Source organism: Nycticebus coucang, chromosome 15, assembly GCF_027406575.1.
Source record: "Nycticebus coucang isolate mNycCou1 chromosome 15, mNycCou1.pri, whole genome shotgun sequence".
NCBI classification, from domain to species: domain Eukaryota; kingdom Metazoa; phylum Chordata; class Mammalia; order Primates; family Lorisidae; genus Nycticebus; species Nycticebus coucang.
Genome location: NC_069794.1, coordinates 3059137 through 3077110, shown reverse-complemented (window position 1 = coordinate 3077110; position 17974 = coordinate 3059137). Strand labels below are relative to the sequence as shown.

Genomic DNA, 17974 nt, shown 5'->3' with positions numbered 1-17974 from the left:
CAAAAAGTTAAACATAAACTCAGCAACTCCACGCCTAGGTGTATATCGGGATGAATGCATGTACGTGGTTCATAGCACCACCAGACAATCACAGTGCTGGGTATTCACCCTCAACCGGTGAAAACATAGGTTCACACAAAACTTTTGAACATGGATGATTACTCATGATTTGCATTCACCCCAAACTGGAAACAACCCAAATCTCCTTCAACATTTACCTAAACAGGTAAATGAACTATGGTATGTCTGTAGAACATCTTCTCACTCAGCAATACAATGGAATAAACTATTGATACACACAACAGTTTGATAAATGAGTGAAAAAAAGTCTCAAAACATCACATGCCCTATTATTCCATTCTTAAATAGATAAGCTGTCAAGATGGAAAAAGTTCAGTGGGTGATTACCAGGTCACAAGCAAGGATGTTTCTACCTAGTGAAACCTGGAGGTTTTGGGAGTGATGTAACTGTTCTGTGGGCTGATGTGGTTATGGTTACATGAACCTGTGCATACGTTACAGTTTACAGAACTGTAAGTCAATTTTGCTGTAACAGTGAAAAGAAACACACTTTGGGATTGAATGTTTATGTTCTTTCCCAGATTACCAAATTGTTTATAATAAATGATGATATATGATGAATCAGTGTCACCTACAGAACTCCATGGTTTAAAATGTCTACTACACAGAGGGGTTTCATATCTCTCAGTAACTTCAGCACAAACTAAGCCTAAGGACTTGAGTTTGCTTCTGTCCTATTCTAGATATCAAGGACATCACATGAACTGTCTTCATCAGTTTAGTCAAAGGTGGGAAGCGGGTGGCTGAAACTAGACCTTGGGTGATGTCCCTGCATCAAGCAAGCACTGTGCTGAGTGTTCACAGCCCCGCTGGGTGTGTTCACCAAGAACAGGACAAATCTGTGTAGTTTCTTCTGGAGTTCTCAGCAACACACTCATCTCTGGATTGTATTTTGATCAAGTTTAAACTGAAGCTTAAATCAGTAGGAAAAAAAGACATCTGTCATTTCGGTTTTTTTGCTCCTTCAAGTAATACTTGGAATCCAGTCCTTTGCTCCAATCTTAGCTGGTGCATTGCTGTCACCTCATTTCTTACCCCCAGTGGAGTCACTTTTCATGGCTAGTGTGTGTGGCTCTGCTGTGTTTGTCTTGTACCTGACCAGTGCCTGGGAAGCGGGCAGACTGCAGCGAGTGCACTGTGAATGAGGGATGGAGGGATGGGAGGAGGATGGCGGCTGTCCGGAGGGCCAGATGAGAGAAACAAGAGAGGGGATGCAGAAGGCAGTGAACAAGGACCAGCGGGGGAAGACCAACCTTTCGTCTTTGTATAAGAGAATCACTACAAATGACCCCCAGTCTGTGACTCTCATTTAGAAGAAGTGCAGAATAAAAATGATCTAAGGAATGCAAAGCTTACGCATTTATTAGTGGCTTATGCAGTAACTTTTCTTTTAATGCTTCTATGGCAATAGTTGCAACAAATTAATATAAGCTTAATTTTTATACAAATAGTTTTATTACAAATTTGAATTCTTAAGAAATACACATTTAAGGAAAGTACATTAAAGGCCTTAGTAGTCTTAAAAACGTTTTGGAAATTTTTAGGGAAATGTCATTTCAGGCATAGTGCTCCAGACCTGCCCCCTGCAATCCCTCGGTCCCCTTGCTGAGGTCTGTGAACACAGCTCATGAGAAACCCAGAAGTGGCCTGAAGGTGCTTGCATGTAAAAATACTGACATTTGGATTCAACAGAGCTGATTTTAAAGCCAGGATGCAGAATGAGGGATACTAACAACGTGAAGGCCTTTCAGGTGGTCGTTTGAAGTCAAGTCATTCAGTTTGTGATTAGTGTTTAAAACCCTGAAAATATTTAATACAGAATAAAAACAAGAAGTTCAAAGTACATGTTTCACTATAATAGACACCATATTCATGAACCTGGGTTTGGTTTTGGCAATACATAATTTTTGGTTTAGAAGTGAACAATGAAAACTAATGTTTCACATTCATCATCCTTGTGTTTACAAGCCTATGTCAGAGGACAACACAGTCTTTTAAAGGCAAAAAAACACTAAGCTTTATTGTAACAGTGGAAGTTAAACTAAACCTTGATCTGCCTAATTGCTGACATCTATATAAATTACTAATATATATATTTATATATATTTAATTTCTGACTACCTTTGGACCATCTTTATTCCACAGGAAGGTGAGCTGTGATTTCTGTGAAGGCAGCTATGCAGGAACACACACAGCAGAGACATACTTTGTATTTGGGGGGTGGAAGACAGAGTCCGCGATTCCATTTGGAGGCTCAAAAAACCATTTTGACTTTACTACCGTCTGTATAGACCAAGGGACCTGGATTTTGAAACAGTTAGACAGTGATATAAACAAACATTTATCTCTGGGGGTGAAAAATTCATTATAATACAAGACTGGGAACGGGCAGGCGGCATGGCAGGCCCCACGCCCCCCTAGCACCTTTTGGTTTCCTGATGGTGTTCTTACTTCACACATCAGTGCTTTGGATTGCAGAAGTCACTTATATTTTATATCATCAAAAGTGCCGTTTGGTATGCCACTACAGAAAGCTAATCCATGTCTTTTTTTTTTCTCCTTCAGCAAGTAGAGCCCAATGAAGCGGGGTGTGTTAGTTATGCAAATTCCTACAAGGCACTTTATGGTTTCATACTGAACAGTGAGGTACACAGGATACATTTCTGGGGTTCGCTGCTGTTAAGAAGAAGAAGAAGGGGGAGAATAGCACCATGTTGACGTTAGCTGGAGGCAGGCTCCGTTATGTTCTTCTCATGCAGACTTGGCAGCGGCTGACGTGCGTGCGCAGCTCCCCTGCCTTCAAGGTAGACGGCGTGGGCTTCCTAAATGCAACAGAGACAGACCGTCAGCCACCACCTCGAAGCCCACCCGCCCCCAACCCTCCAGCCCTGCTCAGAAATCTCCAAGGCACCAGATAAGCACCAGCCCGTGGCATCAGGCTCGGCCTGGACACCATCAGTGACCACCACCCAGCCTTACTCTGGCTGGGCACCTTCTGGAGTCAGTGCCCACATGGCTCCCTATACACAGCTCTGTGGGCCACGGTCCGCATTCCCGGCTGCGGCAGCCGAGGTCAACAACCTCCCCAGGGCACATGGCCAGCCAGGGCACAGCCGAGGTCACCCCTTATCAGGGTGGCACCAAGGTCTGAACCATTCCCCACTGTGCCTTCCTGCCTCTCTGCAGTCTAATCTAGATCATGAACTCCTCCACGGTAGGAAGAAGGCACTGTTCTCTGCAGTACGTGTCCCCTAAATAGGTCCGTTATGCGACTGGGAGAACTTCCAGGCTTCCTGAGGGATTTATATGCAGATGGTCAGACACGAGGCCAAGAAAGAGGGGAAGACACTTGTGTCCCAAACGCCCCTTCCATCTAGAAATTCTCCACTATTTTAATTGTTGGGTGAAATCTGAACTAACTAAGAACTAATATAAATTCCGTTAGTATAAATGTAACCGTATAGAAGAGCACTGGGGCTGCTTAGTTTAGCACTTCTGGTGCAAATTCTAGTGCCCTCAAATCAGTTATTTAAATTAATGAGCTCTCACCTAATGGTGTTTTGAGAAGACATTTTAGGTTACTGTATCAAGCTGCTAGTTCAAAGGAAATCCATTTTTACCTATTACCCCTATTACAGGAAGCTCCAACAGCGGAAATGTGAACTCTGCTCATTTCAGTAGTTAATAGTTAAATTCTGTCTGTAGCACTGATGTCAAGCTTCCAGTTCCCTAAAAGCCTGGTAGAACCACCAGTTAGGCACGAGGTACTTTTTTAAAGGTTGTTTCAAGTCCTATGATCTAAGGCAGAGTTCTGTACAAGTCTCCCCCAGAAGCAGGGGCCAAAGGCTGCTCTGCCCACGGACCCCGGGAAGGAGCAGTCGGTCACTGCCCAGCCCTCGCCCCCAGGGGGCGCCAAGGAGGCTGCCACACCCATCACATGCACCTGTGCCTCGGGGCGGTGTCGGGCTCAAGCGTGGCTCCTACCAGGCTCACAGCCACTTGGGATAATAGTTTTAAAGGTGAAATTGTGGTAGAAAAAGGAAGAAAAGCCCTTCCCACAATCCCAGCTGTTTTGCCTGAAATGAGTTATTATTTGCACTTAAAAAACAAAAAATCTCTGTGAAGTTCCTCAAAACTGACACTCCCCGCACTCCAGGACCGGCATTGCAACACTCGGGGACCAGTGCTGCTCACCGCCTGGGACTGCTAAACAGACAGTATTTTAAACACACTCTGTTTGAAGATTTCAGGTGCTTTAATTACATTTTAGTACAGTACCTGGAGGAATGAACGCTGACCTTTTATCTTTCACGCTTCTGTAGTAAATGGAAGAATTAAGCCTATCACCTGCCGCCTGCCTTTGAAAACTGGGTTGCCTGCCCGTGTGGAACAGAATCAAATATTCATTACCACACGTCAAAGAGTCGGCCCTAATGATTGTTTTATAACCACCTTCGAGGCTCGGCCCTCAAGGAGTTCTGGATCACGGATGATCCCCCGGGAAGTCACGGAGGGGGCGGGGCCGCGGAGGGGCGGGGCGTCCTTCTGACTTACTTGAACATCTCACTTCTCTCAATAGTGGCAAGCCAGAAGCTGTAAGCATTGGCGTAGTAATTACAAGTCCCACGGCCATGGCACTCGATGAATGGTGCACTTCTGAACTCTTCCAGACAGGACCCGGGGGATGCAAGGGCCTGGCCAGAACCCTCGGCACCAGCGCTGGTGTGCTGCAGGACAAACGGGAGCCGTGAGTCACAAAGACCAGGAGAGAGGATCATCGTTCCCAGGAAGGAGCCAGGGGATTCCCTCTGGACAGCCAGCCCTCTGGCCTCATGTGGTCACTCTGGAACACACTCTGTGCCCACACCCCATGGTGCTTGGCCAGACAGTCCCGGCACAGCTGTGGCATGGTGGTACAGCTCCAGAAATCAGCCAGCAGCTTCCCCTCAAACAGTCCAGCTTTATTAGGATTTAAAGAAATGCTGTCCTCACTACGTATTGTTTTTGAAAACTCTAGACCTTATTCTAATTCAGGACACGAGCCAGTAGCCAAAAGATGCAAATAATGTTGGAAACAACCAAAGTGAAATCAGGCTTTATAAACAACATCCTGTATTTGCTAAATTATATGCTATTCTATTATCCTATTCTAAAGTGAATATAATCATTTGATTTTTTTTAAAGATAGAGAAAACTTAAACAATAGAAAGGAAAAAAAGAATAACTACTATTGTAACTGTTGCATTTTGGTCTGGCAGGTTTGAGCGGGACCTACCTGTGCTCAGAAACCAAGACCTTGGAATGAATGGCTGACAACCTTGAGGGAGACATGATAAAACATCCTCAGGACTATTACTGCAGGTACCTGAAATGTGAACTCTAGAACGTAAGGGCTACAAGGGACCCCTGGGGACAAAGCTAATTCTACCAGTTCCCAGAAGAGGGTGAGAACCAGAGCTGGGGCCAGACCAGGAAATTTTAATTTTTATTTGCTACTGATCTGGAGATATTCCGGCACCTGCTGTTTCAGATCTATACATGACACCAGATAAAAGGCAGATGCTTCCCTGTGTCTCTACCCAGGTCAGGGGCTTCTCCAACAGAGAGTCCACATCCCTGCTTCTTAGACCGTGGAGTCGGAAGCCCAATCTACCTCTTATGGAAAACTGCACACTCATATCACCGTTAGTGTCTTGATTTCTCTATGCAGAATTCCTAACTTTTGGCTCTTGATAAAACAGTCACAACATGTCACTTGGCATCGCTGGAGCACCTGTTTATTTGGTAGTGCTGTGGCTGCAGACTCTTTGGTAAAATTTGAACAGCAGTAAAACTGACCCAGCAAATCTTGAATAGATGCACAAGTATTTTAAAAACTGGTTCCCTGACAACTTTTTCTATGCTTGGAATCGTCACAGTAGAAGAAAACAGCAAAGAAATCCCTATTTATTCCTGTTAACCAAATACGAAGGCTGGTGTTCATCTGCGGGTCCTACAACCTGGCTGCCCCCTGAGGGCATGAAGGTGGAGCTGGGCCTCACAGTGACAATGCAAAAGACATCTGTGTAGGATCCTCAACTGGCACATTCCAGGATAACACTGACCTTGCAAGGTCAGGACTTGCATATATTTAATCAATATTTTCAACTGAGGAAACAGAATAAAATAAGCTACAATGAGCATATCAAAGAGATACCTTGTTTCCTGTTTTGATTGGCTTCTGGGGGTAAGGGAACCTTGGGGGTCTAGCATCTGAGGCAGTTGGGTATAGGAGAGCTGTCCCCACCCTTGTGAGGGGCCTCAGCACCAGCCAGGAAGACCCTCCTGGTGGGCCACTACCAGCCAGTCCTGAGGGTCTATCCCTAACTCCAGCTTCTGCCTTCCAGTTGCTATGTGTTAGTGATGCATGCTCCACACACAGGCTCGCCTCCTCGACCCCCTCAGAGAGGCTGACTCAGCAGATGCTCACCTGGCAGGTGTGGGACAGAGGGCACCTGAATGAGAAGGTGCAGGGGGCAGGGCCATGCCTGCATGGTCTCACCCCCACTGCCCACTCTCAGAGCACAGTGGGGCTCTGGAGACACCTGCTGTGCCCAGGCAGAGAAGGCCAGGGTCCTGGGAATGCTTGGAAGGGATGGTCAGAGGAGGGAAGGGGCAACTAAGGAGGGATGCAGAGAACTTAGAGGGTGCTTGTGGGGGCCCTTCCACGGATATTTGGCATTTCCCCAAACACCTACCATCACGAAGGAGTAGCCAATCCACAGCGACGACCACCCGGTGGGGCACTGCGGGATCTGAATGGTCTGACTGTGCACAGCCATCACCATGGCGGGCGCCTCACACACCGCACACCTGCAAGGTGGGAGCAGAGACACTTAGCACAGCAGAGGGCTGCGCAGGGCTCACAACGTGTCCCCTGGCATCGCTGGAGCGCCACCTCTCCCTGCCTCTTGTTTACACTCACTCCCTCGGGCCTTCTGATCTGACTGCACCCTAAGTGCAGTGCACTATGCCCACTGTCTAGACTGGAGCTTACAGCCTGCTTGGTTTTATAAGCCTGTCTCAATATTTTAAAACTTAATTAAAATATAGAGCTGGCTGCAGTGACGCACCTGCAGTTCCAGATACTCAGGAGGCTGAGGCAGAAGGAACCACTTGAGCCCCGGAGTTTGAGGCTGCAGTGAGCTGTGATCCCACCACGGCATTCCAGCCTGGGCAACAGAGCGAGACCTTGTCTCTAAAAATTTTTTTTTAAATATCCAACACTTGTTATCTTGTCATTTAACCATCTGTTTGTAGGAGAGAAAAACAGGAAGGCCGAGTTCTAATAGTGCCTGTTGGGGGTGGAGGGGTGTAGGTGACTTTGGTTTTCTCCTTTGAACATTTGAATATTTTCCAATTTTTTGACAATGATGATATATTTCTTAAGCATGATTAATGCTTAAGGAAAAAGAGTTATCAAAATTAAAGAGCTACTACTTCTATGGTTTGCTTTAAGCTCTGAATAATCTTTAATATAAAAAGACACCTAGTGAATCAAGTAACTGTGATGCAGGGCGTGTGAGGCTGAATGTCCACATGAGCTTCCTTCTGCAAACTTGTTCCAGATGAAGCCATAGCCCCCTGCTGTGCCCCACCCCAGGGCTCCACTGTTCAAGGCCTGAGGCTGTCAGCATCCCCTGCAGCTAAAGTGACACCCAAGAAACCTCCCAAGGACAGGGCACCTTCCAAGCCAGGCTGGCTAAGCTCAGCCACTGGGACTGTGCCCAAGAACAAATTAAATTAACACAGAGCTCTGACTGGGAAGAGCTCAGTTAAGGGAACCCTTGACAGCAGGATCATCCTTTGTCTAAAAAAAAAATAATAATAATTACATTCACGTCACAAAATGTTAACAATGGGTGTTAACAATGCCGATAAATGACAATTAAAGGTGTTAATAATTATATATAGTTATTACGTGGGGACAGTTACATGAAAATGGATCAGAAGGGAAGACTTCTGATCTTCTGACTAATAAATTAGTCATTTGATTTTCCCTAGATATATGTGTGTGTGTGTAAGTTTCTGCTTTGTCCACACACATGTAGTTGAGTTAAAAGCTGCAGATGAACGCAGTTACTGAAATGGCCCTCTGAATCTGCCACCATCTGCCTGCTGGATCTGGGGCCCTCACTTGCAGCCTGGACTACATATAGTCTGGGGGACTCCAGCAACTATAGACAGGGGTGGTCCTGCCCCATCAGAGGGGGACCAGAGAACAGAGTCACAAGGTAAGGAGCTGCAAGAAACTAAGGCCAGGGTGAGTTGTGTCAAAGCCCACGAGAGCTTGGTTCCACATTCAGCAGCTGATGACTCTTGTCCATAAAAAGCAGGAAAACTTAGAACATTTTGCCCTACAATCAGAATGAAAGCAGAAAAATTGCTACCTTTTCTACTCAAAATGAAGGATTTTGTGTTATTATTTCCAAAGTCACATTTTAGGACCTCGCCAAACAGAAGACCTGAGAAGGACTTGCAAGTCCGGAGAAGTCGCTGGAACCAGCAAGCGAGAGTAAGCAGGCGGACCCGCCCACGTGGGGCTGGGCAGGGAGGAGAGGGGCAGGACCATAGGCGCTCCTGCCTCAGGCCAGGTCTCATCTGTATTTTGAAAAGTGCCACTCTGGAGGTGTAACAAATGATACTTTCCACTTTAAGATCCATAAAATAAGTTTTCTTATAGCTCAAAAGAATTTTTTTTTAACTGTCAGAAGGTATTTTAATGTAAAGCAATCAAACCCTGTGATTTTCTTCCCAGTAGGCATCTCCAGGCTTTCTGCTCCAGGGTCCCATGGGACACAGCTCTTGTAGAAAAAATGGGATCTTCCCCAACAAGAAGTGGCCAGCAAGTGAGGGGAGCTGAGCTGATGGCCACAGCCTGCAGTGCCCACCCAGCAGGAGCTCCGGTGGGGGCTCCCAGCCCTGGGTCCTGTACCTTCTCCCTTTAACCTCAGGGTACTTCATAGTCAATATTGCCACATCTTTCTTCATATCCAAAAGCTGCTCGTTTCCTTAAAGGGAATACAGGGAAGTGGAGCTTCTTCTCCCTCTCGCTTCCCTCAGGAAAGCTCTTCCCGCCTTGTTACCCTTCATATTATCTCGGTGTGTAAAACGTAACACTGTACACTAGCTCCTTCCTGAGTCAGATGAATTTATTCTTTTGCCAGTTTTCTATCAATTGTGAGGATCAAAAAGCAGTCAACTTTTAACGAGAAAGAAAAAGGCAAAGATAGGCCAGCTGTGTACTTTCCAGTCATGATAATTTCAACTTCCCATCTCATTGCTGCCAGGCAGGCTGTTGGCGACCTGAAGACATGCTCCCCACAGGGTGGGCATGAGCACTGAATTTGGGAAGTCGCTCAAACAGGTGCCTTCTCAACGGGCACAATATACATTGTTACCTCAAGGGAGCAAAAATTGCTGGGTTTGGGAGGGTGTGTGAAAAAATTATCATTTTATACGTTGTTATGTATAATCTGTACACTTTTATGGACAAAGCACAGACATACCTACAATACACAAACAGACCGATTGTTCAGTATGTCTGTGTCATTATGATTTCCTGGGGACCACCGCACACCAGCTGGGGTGGCTACTATCAACGCAGCAGAGCACCCCCGTGCAGGCGAGGATGTGGAGACCTTGGGACAGTGCAGCTCATGGGTGTGAGGGCTGTGCCGGTATGAAGGGCAATACATATGGAGGTTTCTCAAAATATTAAAAACGATTTCTATGTGATCCAGCAATTCCACTTCTGGGTGTACAGCCCAAAGAAAAGCAGGGTTTCAAAGAGATGTCTGTATACCCACGTTCACGGCAGTGCTGTTCCCAACACCTGAGATCTGGAAGCTACCCGAGTGGCCACCACGGACAACAAATGAACCCACGTGGCACAGACGTGTGATGGGAAGTTATCTGCCTTGAAGCCACTATGCTGAGTGAAACAACATAGTCACAAAAGGACTCACCCGACGTCACTAACATAGTGAAATCCATGCAGACAGGAAGGAGGCCGGAGGGCGGCAGGGGCTGGGGGGTGGGGGCGTGTTCAGTGGGTGCAGAGTTTCAGTTTGGGAAGATGAGAAAGTTCTGCAGATGGGTAATGGCACTAGTTGGACAACAATGTGAATGTGCTTAATGGCACTGAACCAAGCACTTAAAAACGGCTCAGCTGGCAAAATGTATGGCATTATATTTGACCACAACTAAAAAATAATTAAGTTTTAAAAATTTCACAGGGGTAGGGGTGATTCATAAAAAAAGTCTCAAAAGGTTATTACTTAGAAAAAAAGAAAAAAGTTGAGAAACCCTGGTCTAATTTGCTCACGGGAGGAATGGCGAACATCACAGTGGGTTGCATGCGATAGGAATTCTGTTTTCAAGCTGGGCATCATCTCACCATGGCTTTGCACTGTAACTTTTCAAGAGGATAACTGAATTTTATGTCAAATAATGTGACAGAGATCTTCTTCAGTTATACATTTGCTCCCACAAATGCTCGACGTACCTGCTAATAAAGGGTCTGATGTTGTCCCCTGCAATAGGGGCCATGGACATGGGCATGGGCTCCGGGGTGGACAACCAGTAGGAGTAGTCGTTCCGGGATGCGAAGTTGCACACGTTGTTGATGTTACAGAACAGGAAGGGCATCGTGCTGAACTTGCGCAGACAGCTGCCAGCCGTGCCTGCACGGAGGAAAGTCAACGTGAAGAACCTTCTTTATGAAACACAAGCGACCCACACGCAGAACGGATTCCAGCTGGCCGTTCAGAAAGACTTACAGTCTACATAACCACTAAAACGGAGATTTAAACACTGTGATTAAAAAGTTAATGTACCAAATACTTCAGTAATAGTGAGCAAATTAATTTTAAAGCAAACAGGCAGAAGGGAAGTATAAGGAATCACGTGGAACCTTTTTGACAAAAGGAAACTGAACCAGGTTACCAGTAGAGAGAAACCTTTCCCTCGAACTGAGCTCTATGAGGATTTTAATGCGGATTTTTATAAAATGGACAGTCACGTGTTGGACAATGTCTTTGACAATAGTTTTGCAGAAAACGGGGTGGTGCTTGTTGATTCAAATCTCAGTAATGGCTGAAGGTGCTGAGCACCGAGCCACAGTGGAGGATGCCTAGAGCAGCACCAAGGACACAGAGGCAGCTGTCTGCTGACCTGGGCGGGTGTGTGTGTGTGTGTGTGTGTGTTCAATCTCGGACATGATAACAGGGACCTATTTTTAGAGGAGCAAGAGTGAAGGTGCCCTATTATAAGAATATCAAAGCAAACTGTCACGGATGCACTGTGGGAATCTTGATCCCACTTGATAATTTGAAGATGAGATCTGAAGTGTTACTAATGTGAATGTTTTCAAAGGTTTAGCCTTTGCACTCTCTCAGCTTCCCATTAGTAAAGCAACGGCTATTAAAATACTTGATGACTGGAGGGACTGGGGTGGAGGTAACAGGCCTGAGTGTAATTCCATCAGCTCCTGCTCCAGGGCACAGGCAGCTGAGGCAGAGGGGAGCTCGACAAGGCCGAGTTAAGGAAGGACAGGAGGAATGGGTCTACGCCGCCTACCCAAGTCCTGGCCGTGCGCCCGCTCGTTGCCCTGCACATAGAGCAGAGAATACCCATGGTAGAGAATCTTGGTCCCGGGAGGACACTGGGGATCGTCCGTTGTCTGACTGTGCCGGGTTACCAGGAAGCCGTGATCAACAGACGGGGTGCCTGGGGGGCCCATGGACCCTGGCAACCCATCTGGGCCGGGGGGACCAGGATACCCTCTTGGACCTGCAGACAGAAGACAGTTTGGATTCCCTAGTTACATGTAAGTTCTCCTAAAAGCCTCCAAACCAGTGTCTCAAAAGAGTTTCCTATCTTGTATTTTCACAAAGTACCCCATCTTTTCACATTGTAAAAAAAGGTCAAGATTGCACAGCTAGCAAATCTGGCCCGCACTCTTCTGGTGTGTTATCTTTTCCTTCTCAAAAAGCACCTCGAGTAATGGTTATGAGCCCAGTGCTCAGTGCACAGAAGATTTCCAGAACTTGTAGATCAATGAAACAATGAAATACATGAAAATAGAATAAGAATAAATGAAAATGGACGAGTGACGCGATTCTGTGCCCATCATCCATGTGGAATCGTGGGGGATTCCTGAGGAGAATCTCCCCCTCCAAGGGACGATTAGTGTAGAATTATTAAAACATTCTCCTTTTAATGTGCCTTCTCTTCCAGGGCAGTCCAAGGCCTGAGCATAGAAATGCGGCAGCAAGGATGCTCACGGGCAGAGAGGGGTTAACTGTGCCACCCGCAAGACCATTCCCAGGTGTGCCCAGGTGGCCTCAGCCTTCAGCATCTGTCATTACGGGGCCCTCGAGTGACTTCCTGCCTCCTAAAGCAACAGACGAGTCTGTCCCGTGCCAGGCTATGGCCTTTGGACCAACACTGGAATTATTATTCTCACATCCACTTTCCCTGCCCATTGCTGAAACCACACAGGGCCACACTACCGCCTGCCTTTCAACATCCGGAAATAGATTTTGATCAAAACCTATCTCACACAGAAAAAGGACAACCCTTTAACTCTTCTGTATGACCCTATTTCTTGGAAGAAACAGACTTTGAGTAACATTTTCAACTCCATTTTGCAGGTTTCCCCAGGTCTGGTCCTACTGATTATATCCCAGAGACACAGGAGAGGGTGACCAGGTTGAAAGGCTGAGCAACCCACCAGGAGGCCCGAAGGGTCCTGTCTCTCCTTTCTGGCCAGGGGCACCATCAAACCCAGGAACGCCTGGAGGCCCAGGTGAGCCCACGGATCCCGTCACACCTAAAGCAAAAGAGAGAGAAGTCATGACCCATCCCGATAGCAGTAGCTCCGTCTCTCTGGTCCCTTCCAAAATGTCTGTTCTGGTTTTCAGGCCTTCAACTGTAGACGAGAATGTTTTCCTGAACAGCTGCTGAGCTGCGTTCTGCAAAGCTTCACACACCCATTGCAGAAGCAGCAGCCAGGCTGAGATTGGCATGGGCGTGTGCTCCGCCTCCTCACTCCGAGCTCCTCCCCCTGCTTTCTTGTTGCTCCTGTTTGGCAGATCTGTTTGGAAAAGGCGGGTTATGGGGGACTAGGAGGAGGCAGAGATTTGATGATAAGCCTTTCCATCTTGGCCATATTCTGCTGTCTCAATTCCAGATCTATTGACATGGATGGCTTTTTGTTTTCACACATGTAGTTTATTCTTAGATTGATGTAAACTTAATTTTCATGGATGCATCCTTCCAACTGTAAATGTTTTCATTCTCTTTTACTTTCTACTTACTCCTCCTTAATAGCTCTTGAAATAGAAAGCATTCAGCTCAAAAGACCCCAGGTTAGGGTTTCTGGGAGCAACGGAGGACAGCATACATCTCCACCAGTGAGGCAGAGCTCAGGGGGTGCAGAGAGCACCCCACCATGTGTACAGCATGAGACACCGTCCTGCCACCCTGGTATCCCAGCTGGGGAGGTGACAGCAGGGTCCCGAGCCCATGCCATCTGGGGAAGTGACGGCTGGGTCCAGAGCCCATGCCATCTGGGGAAGTGACGGCTGGGTCCAGAGCCCATGTTTACCTAACTGAACAAAGACACAGTGAGTTCCATGTTCCGCTAGATTTTTCTGTATTAGGTTCTAGCTTTCAAAGTTCTTTTAAAATCATCATTGGGGGTGGCGCCTGTGGCTCAAGGAGTAGGGCACTGGTCCCATATGCCGGAGGTGGTGGGTTCAGGCCCAGCCCCGGCCAAAAAAAATAAAATAAATAAAATAAAATCATCATTGGTTTTGATATACATTAAAGGGAGGTAAGAAAAACATATCCAAATATGTATTTGTATAAAACCTTTACCCAGAAACCTCGATTTTAGATGAGTGAAGAGGAAATTCTGCCCCCTCCCCTGAGCCCACACAGGGCCCCACAGGCCTGGCGAGCATCTCACCTTGCTGTCCTTTAGGGCCCGGAGGTCCCTGAAGCCCCTTCAGACCTGGGGGTCCCTCAGGACCAGGAAGGCCTGGGTCCCCTTTGATGACGGCGTAAGGACCCGGGGGTCCAGGAGGGCCTGGGAGACCTGTGGGAAGCAGGGATGACATTGGTCAATTTCACTGTCTACATACAGGGGCGGAATGTGTTCTCAAAAGTAAAATCGTTGTCAAAACACAAGTAATTAGATCGTCATGAAAAATGTATTTAATCTGCATATCTTTTATTATTTAACCTGAAATCCTGAACTCTTGGGACTAGAAAAGGCACTGGAGGTACCAGCATCACTTCCCACTCAGTTCTGGGCACCCCGATGACTGCCACCAGCCTCACCCGGCAGCCCTGGGTGGTGGCACTCACTCCCCTTGAGGGGTGGGGGGGCCACAGCTGACCTGGAGAACGCCAGTACTGGACAGTAGAATGGCGTTTCTCCTACTTCCTGAAATCCGCCTCGCTGCTCATTTTAACACCAGTCCTAATCTTTTACTGATGAACAAGCTTAATCCCCCTCCTGCAGGACAGGTCTCAGCACAGTGCAGGGACCACCCAGGGTCTGGGGCCGCCTCGGCCCCCCTGGTTCAGCCGCAAACCCTGCCCCTCTCCTCCCACAGATTCCTGCTCACTTGTCTTTCCTCTCCTCATACGCTACTTCTCCGGGCGTGGGGTTTCTCATTCTCTCCTCTAAACATGGTTTGGATAAATAAAGCCCTATAAACACGGTCTGCTTGGCAGAGAGAAAATAGGATGAATACTATACTAGAAGCATTTCCTTTCAAGATTATTAAGTGGTTCTTGGATCTGTTCACCCCCACAGCCTCCTGGTGGTGGAGAAGTGAGCAGACTCCATCTCCCAGGAAGACTCTCCGCTGTCTGGATGGAACCCGAGTGGCTGGGTCTTCCCTGTCCCACCCAGAGGGGCTGAACCTCTCGTGGGCGGCACCATTGCACTCACAGATTACTGACTTTCAAGAAAACGTGCTGGTAAAAATATCAGTGTCAGCTACAGAAGTCCTGACATGCTGCAAAGGGCTTTTAATCTACTGTTTTCTAATAATTTTCAAGTTGCCTTGCATCTGAAAAACCAAACACCCTCATTTCCTGTTTGCAATGGCCCATGTCTCCCCAGCCGCCAGCAGAGCAGCTGTAGAGTTACCTGTCCCTACCTTTAGGTCCGGGGATTCCTTGATCTCCTTGGTCACCTTTAATTCCCTGAAGGCCAGGAAGACCTTTCTGACCTAGACAGAAGGACAACAGGGTGTTCATACAGAAATTCTAATGGCATATAAATGTGTGCATGTGTATATATGCCTAATACACACACACACATACATGTGTGCACAGGCATGTACAGATGTAATGCACACGCCACACACACACAGTAAACTTATTTCCAATTATCCTCAAAGAAGAAAAGAGCATTATTTCTGGGCAGCTGTGTCAAATTTTTGATGAAACTTTTTTTCTAGAACCTGGAAACCACCTTTTATTAATGTGCAATAAACTGTAAAGTGATCACCACCAGCAGGGGGCGGGGGACACTGTTTGGGTCACAATCTGATTTGCACATGTCCCCAAATAGACCAAAAGAGACCTGGTGGCTGAGAACTTCTTTTATTCACCTTTCATGTGTATCTGATTCAGCAGTAAAAATCGTAGTGCCTAGAAGCCAGTAGGTACTCAATAAATGTTTGCTTAATAAATTAATGAATGGTCCAAATCCATGACTTCTTATTGAGAAGTTAATGTTCCACTAATTCACAATAAGAAAATTAGAATGCCTTCATATAACCATTCATGAGATTATACAAACTGGGTGCCCACAGAAATGATACTTTTAGTTTGAAGAGAACACTCTTGCACTGTGGTTCAGCAGCACTGTCAGTAAGAAGGTGGCCTCGGTCAGGAGGCCCCTCACCACCCAGGTGTGCAACGGTCCTCTGCTGTCTTACCTTGAAATCCTGGAACTCCGGGCAGTCCCATATCACCCTTTGAGCCTGTGATTCCTGGAGAGCCACCAATGCCCTAGACACACAGAAAGGGTGTCAGCTGGGACTGCTCGGGGCAGCACTAAGGCCCTCAGGTGGCCTGGGAGCTGGGCACTGGGAAAGCCCCTGCACATTCTGCAAAGTGGCTTGTAACAAATGGCCCTGTGTTTTCCTGAATGATGTGACATGCGTGGCAGAGCCTCTGTGTGCCTCAACTGGGAAGGGGAGGTTGGAGGGTCTGTCTCATCCACAAATGTCAGACCTCTGTGCGCCTAAACCAGGAAGGGAGCTTGGAACATCTTGTTTCATCCCCTCTTGGCCGCATGGTGGGTCCCCGGGGGCAGGTGAAAGTCTTACACCTGTCTTCTCCCCCCGGCCTGATGCAATGAGAACCCACACACCATGCCAGCATGCCTCTCCATGGACACCACACAGCCTTTCCAGAGCCCTGCCCCTAAACGTGGGTGCTTGGAATTAGCTCCATGTCTTATCCGCCAACTGCTTTTAAATATGGGAAGAAGATAAAGAGCACTAGAGATCTTTCAAACGCGGTAACGATGTTCATGTATCTTACAACATTAGCTCCTTTTCTTGCTATTTCAACACAGTTGTCCCTTCTCTGGTCACAGACAGCAACATGTAACAAATCATGTATTTCTACATAGATGGTCTCCTTTGCTTTACCTTACCTTAGAAGTTCCATAAGCAAAGTAAATACACACACACACATATTCGTACACACTTACATACAGACACAGACAGACACGCATTCGCTCCAGGAGACTACATTTCTGTTTTACTACAAAGGAATAAAAGCAGGGATAGATGAATAACTGACCAATTATTTACACTCCCATCACCAGAAAACTGCAGTGTATCAGTAAGAGGCCTAGAAACACAGCCCCACACTCGACTCCTGCACTGTGGGGAAGAGCCCCCGATTCTGAGGACAGGCTGGGTCCCAGAGGTCACGTGTGCAGCGTGGCTGCTCGATAGCCCTTCATCAGCCACTGGCTCGGAAGCCAAATAGCACCACGGATTTTTGCGCATGGAGAGCTGGGATCAGTCACCGCATCCACCCTTCAGGAAGAGCCCAATCCCGCTAAATAGGCTCCCGCTTCTGCTGAGCAGTTCATAGCCCCCCCGCCCACCCCGCACCCAGTGAGCCTGTGCCTGCAGCACTGCACACAGGGGCCTCAAATCTCTCCCGTTTCCACTTTCCTCTGACACATCCTCGTTCTCCCAGCACGTGCTATAGGAACAGACACAGAGGATAAGTCTCTGCCGATGCATCTACTCAACCTCGACAAGCCACATAAGCACAATCCTTTAGCCAGGAACGTGGTCGAGCTGAGACTCCAGCCACCTACAGGGCTTGTGTGCTCAGGAACTGCAAAGGACCGAGCTAGGCAGACATGTGCGCACAGACCAGGGCCAGTCACTCACCACGCCCCCCCAAGGTGTGCTCCCACGGCTGGTCTCAGTCCTGGGGACCTCAGCGGCTCAACTATGACATTCTATGCCTGTTGCCAACCTCAGGAGATGGCCAGGCTGGTTTAGAGCTGTTCTTTGCAAAAGGAAGCCAGCTTGCTTTTGTGCACCGAGTTTGTAAGTATGTCTTAAATTTGGGCAGCTGGCTGTGAGTTCCAGAATTACACTTTTCCTTTAATAGTTCTCATAAAACTGGATGGTAGAAATGTCACTCTGATGCTGATAAAGATGCTGGTTACTGACAGGAGAGGGGAACACGAGGGTCCAGCACATACGGGACACGGGAGCACAGCACACGTGCACACACACAACACGGGAGTGAGACACACACACATACACACACGCATGTACAGATAAGATAA

At 47.3% G+C, this 17974-nt stretch overlaps 1 protein-coding gene across 2 annotated transcripts in view; it reads right to left on the bottom strand.

The window, feature by feature from the left end:
• Nucleotides 1-1418: 1418 nt before the first annotated feature.
• Nucleotides 1419-17974, bottom strand: part of COL4A1 (collagen type IV alpha 1 chain) — a 143108-nt gene continuing 126552 nt past the window's right edge. For both annotated transcript variants that reach the window (XM_053563522.1, XM_053563523.1), the window contains 9 exons: nucleotides 16086-16158; nucleotides 15300-15371; nucleotides 14096-14224; nucleotides 12857-12955; nucleotides 11701-11913; nucleotides 10628-10805; nucleotides 6819-6933; nucleotides 4636-4808; nucleotides 1419-2903 (listed from right to left, as the gene is read on the bottom strand). In XM_053563522.1, coding sequence (XP_053419497.1) covers nucleotides 2822-2903; nucleotides 4636-4808; nucleotides 6819-6933; nucleotides 10628-10805; nucleotides 11701-11913; nucleotides 12857-12955; nucleotides 14096-14224; nucleotides 15300-15371; nucleotides 16086-16158 — 1134 coding nt within the window. In that variant the 3' untranslated portion in view covers nucleotides 1419-2821. The remainder of the gene's footprint in view (nucleotides 2904-4635; nucleotides 4809-6818; nucleotides 6934-10627; nucleotides 10806-11700; nucleotides 11914-12856; nucleotides 12956-14095; nucleotides 14225-15299; nucleotides 15372-16085; nucleotides 16159-17974) is intronic.